Below are 11,959 nucleotides of genomic sequence, written 5' to 3'. Positions count from 1 at the left end.
TATGAGGTAAATTATGTCTCTATCTTCCGCAATAAGCCCTAACCCAGGTCTTCGTCTCCATGGGTAACCTCTGCAGTTCCAACAAACTAATCTTAAGGAAACCTGGGTATAACTTGATTGCTATTTATTTTGACATGAAAGACTTTTGAGTCTTTGTTCCTGCTTTCCCATACTGACCTCGCTTTCTAATTCCTTGTTGAAAAGTTTGTTGCCTCTTCTTTATTACCATCTTGCTACTCTGTTTTGGAAAGAGGTCCAAATCACACTATCACATATAAAGACAATAAGAATTAATCTAAAGTGCAGAATTTTTGATTACATATTTTTCATTGACGTTCGTTGGCTGATTACCGTTTCACTTTAGAACTACGATCTCTTCAACTCTGCTGGGTCTCGGGAGTTTTTGGTCTAATATGTGACCCTTTTCGCTTAAAAGGGCTGGGCACGTTTCCTACGGGATCGATCAAAAGCAAACAAATTTATTTCGCTTAATTCGAACAAACATCGCTTAAAGTACTGCGTTTTAGATAACGAATATCCAACGCCCGTCAGAGCAGATTCAATAATGGTACCTATCCTGATAAATATTATTATATAATCGCATCTCCAATGCAAGAGGCAACCACCCTGTGTCGCGACCATTAAAGGGCTCCTACGAGAACCTCTCATAAGCTAAATTTCTGGTACGATTCTCCACCATGGATTCCCACAAATTCACATTCATCATTGCAGTTGTAGTAAGCTTCATCGCGATGGTATCGGGTAGAAACGATACTTCATGGCCTAAACGACAGTATGAGCAAAACGGACGGAGCAGAGATTTCGACTATTTCGTATTATCTCTCGAGTGGCCCGGTACTGTTTGTAAAAATACAAAGCACTGTTGTGCTACAAACGCTTGCTGCCACGGGTAAGCTTCCTAATCAATAATTTCTTCATGCTCGATCAGTTCTTATACTGTTTTGGTTTAGTTTTCGATTTTGGTCTAGCCAAGTTCAAGGCTCAAATGTAATGTCATGTTTATTGGGTGATTGGGGCAGTCTTTAAGATTCAAATCTAACTCCATCTTTACTGGGCAACCGTGTTCTCAATTTGATTTGGGAGGTTTGTACTGGCTGCCATGTTTATTGGGTAACCATAGTCTCACTTTGATTTCGGACGTTTGCATTGGCTGATTCCGAATTTTTGTTCATCTTAATTAAATCCGAATGATGGGAATCAAAGAGAAATTGTACCATGGAAATCAGAGTGAAAATTGGATCCCACTTCATGCTCAAATGTAACTCCATACTTGTTGTGCACCCATGTTCTCACTCTGATATAGGTGGTGTGTATTGGCTACTTACGAATTTTTGATCATCCTAGAGTGAAAACTGCTCACCATCTTCCTTGGGTTTTTTGTATATGCTTGCTATGGGTATCAGAGGGAAAACTGCTCACTATCTCCCTTGGGTCTTCCCTAACATTACTCGGGTATCACCTTTTTGGCACTAGAACATAACAAATTTATCTCTGATTGTGGAAGTAGGATGACTCCATGAAAAATTGGAAGTTGGTTAAATGCTGCTAAGATATAACCAGCAGGTCTGCACAAGTTTTTTAATTTTGGAATGAATTATATATTCAGATCAAACTAATTAGTCAAATGGGTTAAAGGTCAATGAGGCTGAGTCTCATAGGTGTGCATATAAAGCCAAAGATGGATGGGATGTTTGCAGTTAAAAACCCTTTGCAGTCCTGACTCCTCCTTGAGCAGGGACTCGATGAGAGTTGTGCATAAAGATTAAACTGTTGTCTTGGAATGTGAAGAGAGATTTGTGCAGGCTGTAATTGGGAGAGTTTTTGTAGCCTCAAGCATGATGCTCCTTTCTTACAGGAAATAAAATTTACAGCTTACAGGCTATATTCAGTGATGGATGAAATCTAGTAGTGGCCTTATTGTTGCACTTATCATGAGGAAGAGAAGAGTGGGTCTTTTTGTGCAATAACTTTGTGAATAGTTAGTTCTTCTGATTATTGCTAAAGGGGAAGATCCTGTAGCAAGGTGTTACCAGTTCACAGTTGTGATGGGTGGCACGGGCTTAGCATTCTGCTTTATTTATGCACCCATTTATTTAATTGGAAGAATCTAGCTTTGAGATTGGATATCGAATTCTCTCTCACTCCTAGAATGGATATTAGGAGGGGATTTCAATATGGTAGAATAGGAGGGGAGATAGAGTTGGAGGGTGGTTGTCTACTTTGTGTCTCTTAGAGAGCCAAGTGAGGACTTATCTAGGCTAGATTGAATGGGTTAATAGGAATGTACAAATTGTTGCATTTGTCAGTAACTGTCCCTAGTCAGTAGAGGTGGAAGTTTTGATAACTAGTTATGACCACCGAACTCTTATTACCTGCATGGTCCTTGGAGATAGCCAAGGCTTTGCAAACAAATGGCTTAATATGTTCAATGCTTCCCAAAATCAGAGGGGTGTATATCAACACTTCAGAATGTTTGGAATCAAATATGAACTTGGATTGGATTTTATTAATTTTAGGATAACAATGGTATGTTCTATGCTTAGAGCAATTCTACTTCAATTTCTTTAGTAGCTCAATATCAAAATCCAGTTTAGCAATCACATCAACATGATAGTAAAATGCAGATAGAACATAAACAATAAGAGTAGAAGACTAGCCAAGACAAGAGGACACAAGATATGGCATTAGCCAGGGACAAACCCCAATGTGGGGAAACCCTTGATCAATTCTTCTTATAATTCTTCAAAAGTTCAACAGAGAGAGAGAGTACAATGTATATTATTCACTTGTCAAATTACAGTGAAATTCTGATCAGTGAAACAACAGAAACAGAAAGCCATAACCAGAAAGTCAACTCTGGTCAACAGGGCATTTCTTCCTCAATTCAGCTCAGTCAAACCCATTCAACGTCGACCTCCAACAACAAGTCTAATCAGCTGAAAACAGTCCAAAAAAGTCCAGTCAAAACTGGTCAACAAAAGTCAACCCTGCGGCCAGCCCTAGTACAGTCAACGCTGGTCAAATAGGAGGTCAGATTGCCTCAGTTCTTGTGCCCAGAACTGTGGCCTGCTAGGACAGAATTCCTCCACCCAAAACCGCACCAAAACAGGTCAACGCTTGGTCAACGCAGTCCAAAAACAACCTCTGCAATTTCGGTCAAATATGGTCAACGCTGGAACAGAAAACTCTTCCTTCCCTTGGCATGTATGGAGAGCAGCTTCTGATTTTCGTACCCAATCAATGAAGGAGAGAGAAGATGAGTGAGTGAAGTGTGTCCAAATGAGGATGAGGCATCATGTATTTATAGGCAAACATTGAGGATGAATAAAAGTGACTATTGGGCTTCTGAGCCTACATGAGTTTGCTGGCCGACCTTGACAATTTGTCCATAATCAAAATAAATTCATAATTTCATTTTTACATGTCAGAATGGGATGGTCTTTAGATCAATCCTTCACCTCTCAGAGAGAGGAATCCAAGAAAAATATGAGCTGCCTCATGTGAACTATCCAATGTGAAGTTTGGTCCTAGTTGCCAAATTTAACACTCCCTCTCAACTAGGGAGAACTTCACCTGCCAAACTGTTTGACAATCTGTACCATCACTATCTTTGCTCTACTTTGATGAACTATGAAGAAAGAAGAAATGATCGAGAATGTATCATACCATTCTCCACTGACCCGAAGTCAGTCTCCAATAAAAGAGAGTGTGTCATACCACTCTTAACCGACCCAAAGTCAGTTTCCATTGATCCCAGATCAATATCAACATCCTAGCATAGGGAGTATGGTAGTACACGATGTGTCCATTGGTAGTACTATGGTCCCTATCCTCATTTCCCTACTCATTGGCCAGATGAGAGGTACTTCCCATGAGTCCTGGACTGCATGGGTAGGATGTGTCGGCAAGAGAAGGTGAACCACTCATCTTATGCATATGCCACCATGGGGTATCACAGGGGAAGGTGAACCACTCACCCTGTACATCGCGCACCATTAGGGGAAGGTGAACCACTCACCCTATGGTCGCTCATCACTCCAAGAAGTACCCCAAGCTCCTCGGAGCTCCCATAGTTCAACATCCATCTCATACGGGACCCTCATAAGAGGGTCTCTCCACGACTCCAAGTCATTCACGGAAGGTCAAGAATTTGACCTTTCCCCGGGGCTTCGTAAGAATATCGGCGACCTGATCATCGGTCCCAATGTGTTGGAGCCTTATTGCTCCCCTTTGTACCATATTTCGTATAAAGTGGTACTTGATATCAATATGCTTGGAGCAGTCATGAAACACAGGATTCTCCGAAAGACAAATCCCACTCTGATTGTCGCAGAAGATCATGGTGGTATCCAACACATGTCCAAATAGATCACTAAAGAGCTTCCTCAACCAAACAACTTCACAAGAGGCCAAACTAGCCGCAATATATTCAGCCTCAACGGTGCTCAAGGCAACCGACTTCTGCTTCCTGCTCATCCATGATATCGAAGCAGAACCTAAAGAGAAGCAACATCCAGATGTGCTTTTACGATCCACTACACTGCCAGCCTAGTCTGCATCAGAGTAACCATGGAGCCTCACATTCCCGGCGGTGTATCTTAGTTCATAAGTGATTGTGCCCCAAAGATATCTCAAGAGATTCTTGGCAACAACCCAATGTATGTGATGAGGCTCGACCATAAACTATTCACGACAAAACATATGTCCGGACGGGAGTTCACCAAGAACATCAGGCCCCCCACGAGTTGACGATACTCAGAAGGATTTCCCAAATTGGGCCTATTAGCACTTCCGCATAATTTCTTGAAGTTAAGTCCCATCAGAGTAGTCATGGACTTGCAGTCCAACATCCCAAATCTTTCAAGAATCTTCACAATATATTTTCCTTGAGAAAGGAAAATCTCGCCTGGCTTTTGCCAGGCCTCCAACCCTAGGAAGTAATGCATCAGTCCTAGGTCCTTCATCTCGAATTCGGAAGTCAACTCCTTCTTACATTGATGAATAAGAGGGTCTGCACCTGTCAGAAAGAGATCGTCCACATAGAGTACCAAGATGAGAGGTCTATCATTCTCAACCTTAAAGTAAAGGTACAGATCAACTTTACTTCTTGTAAATCCCAACTTCATTAGATAGCTATCGATCCTCTCATACCAAGCCCGGGGTGCTTGCTTCAACCCATAGAGGGCTTTCTTCAACCTGCATACATGTGTTTGATGATCTTGAACTTCGAACCCCTCAGGTTGTTCTACATAGACTTCCTCCTTAAGTGAACCATGCAAGAAGGCAGTCTTGACATCCATCTGGTGAAGATTCCATCCTTGTGAGGCAACAAGGGTTGTAATCGAATGAATGGTGGTGTAGCGGGCAACTGGTGCAAATATCTCGTCATAATCTACACCTTCCTTTTGAGAGAAGCCTCAAGCAACGAATCTGGCCTTGAACTTTTCAGCACTTCCATCAGCTCCATGCTTGATCTTGAAGAGCCATTTCGAGGTGACAATGGATTTGTCCTTGGGTCTAGGGACCACATCCCAGACATCATTCTTCATAATCGACTCATACTCTTCGTTCATTGCATCCTTCCAAACTTGGTGTTTGGCAGCTTCTTTGAATGTGCAAGGCTCAGATTGAACAATGGTGCTCATAGCAGTTAAGTACCCTTGGTACCTATTCGGCTTCTTACTTTCACGAAATGTCCCCCTAGGTGCAACATGTCTCTCGGCATCTTTGAGAGTCTCCCTAAGCCATGAGGGTCTCCTTTTCGAGGAGGAGGGCTCATGAGGGGGTGGATCAATGGGATCCATTGGTCCTTTAGCATCGGGCATCTACTCATCCTGCAGTTCTCCGTACTTTTTGGAATCAGCTACTTTGTCCTTCCTTGGAAGAGGGAGGTTACTAATGTTCCCAAGGGCAACATCCTCATCGAAAGTGACATCATGACTTATCTCCACTTGTCTTTTGACTAGGTACATAGATTCTATATGCCTTAGAAGTTTCACTGTAGCCCACAAATGTTCCTTTCTTCCCAGAAGCATCCAATTTGCTTCTCTTTTCTTTCAGCACATGAAAATATACGGGGCTACCAAAAATTCTAAAGTGACAAACATTAGATTTCTTATCGGTGAAAACTTCTTTGAGAATTTTGGAGTCCAACGCTTGATGAGGGCATCTATTTTGAACATACATGGCGGTGTTTGCAGCTTCGGCCCATAAGAACTTCAGAAGGCTTTGATCATGAAGCATGGCACGGGTGGCTTCTACGATAGAACGGTTATTCCTTTTAACAACACCATTTTTATCAGGAGTATGCAGTAGTAGTCTCCCTCTTAATGCCAACTTCTCTACAATAATCTTTGAACTCTTTTGATTTGTATTTGGTTCCATTATCGGTCCTCAATATTTTGATCTTCTTCCCAATTTGATTTTCGACCAAAGCTTTGAAAGAACGGAACCATGAGAATACTTCATCCTTCTTCTTCAAGAAATATATCCAAGTCTTGCGAGAGAAATCATCTATAAAGGTTGCATAATATAACTATCCTCCCAATGAGTTCACGGGCATTGCACCAGATAGATCAGAATGAATCAATTGCAATATGTTAGTGGTCTTGCTATCACTTGAGGGGAATGGTCCCTTGTATGCTTTCCTTCGGCACACCCCTAACAAACACCTTCATGTTCTACTTTAAATTTGGGCATACATGTCACCATCTTCCTCGCATCAGGTAGAGCCTTATAATGTAGATGAACAAACCTCCGGTGCCATAATTCGGATTGAAGTGATGTGTTGCAAGACATAGCTCCCAATGGGCTTCCTCCAACTTGATATAGGTTATCAACCCTGAAGCCAAGTGTAAATGCATCTTTGAAATTTTTATTTGACACACGTACTTTTCCATCGATGAATGCCACCTTGAATCCTTTGACCTCCATCTTCGAGATAGATACCAAGGTCTTCTTTAGATTGGGTACATATAGTACTTCTTGTAGATGAATGGTGTTACCTTGATTAAATTGAAGAGTAACATTCCCAACTCCCTTCACGGGATAGGTGGCATTGTCTCCAAGGATAATTTCTGAATTTGCATCTCTTTCAATCAAATTTAATTTGCATCTCTTTCAATCAAATTTGAAAGAGCTTCCTTATACCCGGTGAAGTGCCTTGAGGCACCACTATCAATCAACCAATTTCCCAAAGTGTTCGGAGGAGATGCAGTAGAAAGGGCAGATATAAGATATAATTCTTTTTGCTTGTTATCAACAACATTAGATTCATCATACCTGGTGTTTCTTGATCTCTTGGGAGGGTGACCATTTCCTTGATGAGAAGCGGGAGCATTCCTTTTTCCTTGGTTGTTGAATCTGCCATTCCTTTGATTGTTGTTGCCCCTGAAATTGTTGTTGTTGTGGTTGTCATCATCATGAGGTGTATCCCTTCTATTAGGACACTCCCTAGCATAGTGACCAAACTTGTTGCAAATGAAGCATCTTCCCTTCCTTCCATTTTTGAAACTCGACCTTCCTTGACATTGCTTCTTTGAACCTGCATTGTTCTTCTTTTTAGCATGAGCGGAGAATGCAGTAGGATCATTCCTATTTGAAGGCATATCTAGTTCCATCATCCTTGTTTCTTCTTGAGAGCATTTAGTCAGTAATTCTTCAAAACCTGGAACCCTGTCGTTGTTAAGAATAGTAGTGTTGAACACATGCCATTCACGAGGGAGACCTCCAAGGGCAATGAGGGTAAGCTCCCTATCAACAATAGCTTCTCTAATCGAAAGAAGATCATTTTTGATCTCAGTAATCCTCATGAAGTAAGATTGAATATCTTCATTTCTTCCTTTCTTTATATACTTCAACTTGTTCTTGAGGAAAAGAATTTGATTTGCATTGCTAGATTTGAACATGCCAACCTACCTGTCATATATTTCTTTTGATGTGTTCAAATAGGAAATCTAAGCAACTAAATGCTTATGAATAGAATCCCTGATGATCTTCTTGGCTTTGACTTCACCCTTCTTGTACTTGGTTTTAGCAGCAACCGGTGCATTTGAAGGAGGTTTTGAAATCTTTCCCTGCACATAATCCATCACATCTTGCTCTTCTAATGTCAAATCAAGAGAATTATCATGAAGCTTATCATCAGACTTGAAGTAGATGTGGAAGCCACTGAATCTTGTCTTTTGATTAGTGATTTCTCCTCTTGGTGATTGCTCTTCTCACTCTTGCTTGAGCTTTGTCCTCACCTCAACTCCGATACCATATTAATTTTAGGATAACAATGGTATGTTCTATGCTTAGAGAAATTTTACTTCAATTTTTTTATTAGCCCAATATCAATCCCAGTTTAGCAATCACATCAACATGATAGTAAAATGCAGATAGAACATAAACAATAATAGTAGAAGACTAGCCAAGACAAGAGGACACAAGATATGGCATCAGCCAGGGACAAACCCCAATGTGGGGAACCCTTGATCAATTATTCTTATAATTATTCAAAAGTTCAGCACAGAGAGAGAGTACAATGCATAATATTCACTTGTCCAATTATAGTGAAAATCTAATTAGTCAAACAGCATAAACAAAAACCCCTAACTAGAAAGTCAACGCTGGTCAACAGGGCAGATTTCTTCCTCAATTCAGCTCGGTCAAACCCAGTCAACTTCTGCCTCCAACAACAATCCCAAAAAGTCTAGTCAAAACTGGTCAACAAAAGTCAACCTTGCGACCAGCCTTTGTACAGTCAACGTTGGTCAAACAAGAGGTCAGATTGCCTCGGTTCTTGTGCCCAGAACTGTGGCCTGCTAGGACATAATTCCTCTACCCAAAACCGCACCAAAATAGGTCAATGCTTGTCAACGTAGTCCAAAAATAGCGTTTGCAATTTCGGTCCAATTTGGTCAACACTAGAACAGAAAACCCTTCCTTCGCTTCGCATGTGTGGAGAGCAACTTCTGATTTTCGTACCCAATCAATGAAGGAGAGAGAAGATGAGTGAGTGAAGTGTGTCCAAATGAGGAGGAGGCATCATGTATTTACAGGGAAACGTTGAGGATGAATAGACGTGACTATTAGGCTTCTGAGCCTACATGAGTTTGCTGGCCGACCTTGACAATTTGTCCATAATCAAAATAAATTCATAATTTCATTTTTACATGTCAGAATGGGATGATCTTTAGATCAATCCTACACCTCTTGGAGAGAGGAATCCAAGAAAAATATGAGCTGCCTCATGTGAGCTGTCCAATGTGAAGTTTGGCCCTAGTTGCCAAATTTAACAGATTTTGTGGTGGGAGTGAACAATTTTTAGAATAGTGAAATACCCCAAGAGGTGGGGAAAATGGTAGCTTGGTTGTTAAGAGAGGATGAAATCCTTAGAAGTTGGCTAAATAGAGTTAAGTAGTGCCCTTGATCCTGATCTTTTCAATGTAGACAAGCAAAAATAGAGTGAAATGGTAGCCTGGTTGGTAAGAGAGGAGGAGAAGTTAGCTAAATAGAGTTAAGTAGTGCATTTGAGCCTAATTTTTTCAATGTAGAAAAGCAAAAACAAGCTACCAACTTGTGTTTGGTCTCCTGCCCCCCTCTATAAGCGCAAGAAACTGCTTCAAACAAGTCAAAACGACAATTTCTTCACTAAATAATACAAGTTTAACAGGGAGGAAGGTCAATTAAGTGGTGCCCTTGAGCCTGATCTTTTCAATGTAGACAAGCAAAAATAGAGGGAAATGGTAGCCTGGTTGGTAAGAGAGGAGGAGAAGTTAGCTAAATAGAGTTAAGTAGTGCACTTGAGCCTAATTTTTTCAATGTAGAAAAGCAAAAACAAGCTACCAACTTGTGTTTGGTCTCCTGCCCCCCTCCATAAGCGCAAGAAACTGCTTCAGACAAGTCAAAACGACAATTTCTTCACTAAATAATACAAGTCTAACAGGGAGGAAGGTCAATCTTCTTAATCACTTCTTCAATCACAATAAAGTTGTCCTAGGTGTATGAAAATAAAAATTATCTTGTTTACAAATATATAAAATGGCTCCCTAAATGTGTATCCAGAATGTTGATGCCCAACATTGGTTTTATAGTTCTACATGTATTGTTAGACAAATCTCAATTATAATGTCAACCAAATTATATCATTTCACCACCCACTTGCCATAGGGTAATTTGAGATGAGTTAGAGTTTTTTTTTGATATAATGATTTAGAAAAATTTCACGATGCCCTTAGTAAACTCACTTTTCTTTTTCCAAGAACTACATTTGGTGCACAACCTTTTGTTAGGTAAATGGTTAAAATAGAGGAGAAGTAAGAAGTAGATGAACTTTTTGATACGTGTTTTCTATGGAGTGACATTCCTTTAAGATTGCCAAGAACAAACTCTTCTTCTAAATTATATTTGATGCTATCACTGGTGTTGGCCCAAGGTACAAGGCCCCTACATATGAAGAGTGGAGATGGCCTGTCTTTTGAAATGAAAATCTTGATTGCACTTATATGTTGGAGGAGCTTAAGGATTCTTGGGAAGTCATTGGAATCAACGTGATGTCAGGTGGTTGGACCAATGGGAAGGGCACGACCTTTCTTAATTTCTTAGTTAATTGTCCTAGGGGGTAATGTTTATTAAATCTGTTAATGGATCCACACATGTTAAACATGTGGAATTATTATGTGAGTGATCCAGATTGGATAATTATATTGTTTTTCATCCATCTCCATGCTTTTAGAGTGGAAAAATTGGAGGAATTAGCTCACAGGACCATTTTTATCGTCGGGACCTAGTTTGGCAAATTGGGGTCTAAGACCTTCTGGGAGCAGTTGAGGCATCAAACAACATTTTTGGGGTTTTAAACTTTGCTGCTTAAGCACACCAACTTTTTTTCCTATTCTACACATAAAGACCTTTCCAATGACGCAAGAATTGAGTAAATCGGAGTTTGTATGTAAAAGTTTGCCATTCGGAAGTTGACCTTCTTATTTTAACTACCATAATTCGAGAGGATGCCATGTCAACCGCCATTATTTATGGAAAAGGGGCTAGCCACGTGATCATGATGAATAAGACTCCAAAAGAGTCCATATTTTTACTCTAGTTCAAAGTTGAAGGAGTGAAGCTTAACCGCTTGTAGGCTATCGGGTTGTGTTATAACTGAGCCACTAGGAAAAAAAGAGTTTCCATTCTATTCGAGTGCATTTTGTTCCATAGATGAGCAAGTCACTGAGAGTGGATAGGGAGAGAGCAAACAGGGAGAATTTGTGCATTGTAGCAGCCCACGGGCTATGAGCCTCACTTCTTTGTACTTGCTTCCATTTTCCATTCAGAGAAAGAGAGCAAAGCATCCTCACATTCTAGCTCGGTTTTCTCCCAAAAGGGTTTCCTAGGGTATATCTTGTGTTCTTATGGTTTTGAGTGATTGTATTTATGTCTGTTCTCTATTTTTTGTATTTTACATATTACATGCATGAAATTCTAACTTAATAAACCTAGAAGTCTAAGGAAAAATTCTTCGCATAGTATAGATTTCAGATTTTCAAGTATAATTTTATCAGATCTATTGTGACGAACTGTCCGGTGGAATATCCATGGCAGTTTATAGATCATATTGATATCAGGGCAAGTTTCTTTGGGAATATTGTGGGGAGTTGCAGGGGATCTAGATCGGTTAAGTTGAAAGCCACAAAACCCCGTCATGGTCGATGATCTGTGAATAACCCTTGTGATCCTACAAAGGAGAGGTTTGCGTGTCTGGAAGCACAAATTTCAGATATAAACTGTAATGTGAGCCTCCTCATGGCGGCCTCGACCAAGAAGCATGGGTTATTTAGAGAAGATAGGGGTTCTAACGCAGAGGGGAGATCATGAGATCGAGAAGAAACAAAGGAGCTGAAGAAAGAACCCGAAAAAGATAAACCCAATTTGAGTGTCGTGAACCATTCACAATGCT

The 11,959-nt window shown here is 40.5% G+C and overlaps 1 protein-coding gene across 1 annotated transcript in view; it reads left to right on the top strand.

Moving 5' to 3' along the window:
• The first annotated feature begins 358 nt into the window (after positions 1-358).
• LOC149166597 (ribonuclease 2-like) overlaps positions 359-11,959 on the top strand; it is a 186,341-nt gene continuing 174,740 nt past the window's right edge. Inside the window, exon 1 of the mRNA XM_089432703.1 lies at positions 359-910. Within this exon, the coding sequence (XP_089288829.1) occupies positions 699-910 (212 nt within the window). The 5' untranslated portion in view covers positions 359-698. The remainder of the gene's footprint in view (positions 911-11,959) is intronic.

Source organism: Pinus tabuliformis, chromosome 5_1, assembly GCF_031772625.1.
Source record: "Pinus tabuliformis cultivar Carrire ecotype Pingquan chromosome 5_1, CPIR1, whole genome shotgun sequence".
NCBI classification, from domain to species: Eukaryota; Viridiplantae; Streptophyta; class Pinopsida; order Pinales; family Pinaceae; genus Pinus; species Pinus tabuliformis.
This window is presented reverse-complemented; position numbering and strand designations above follow the sequence as displayed.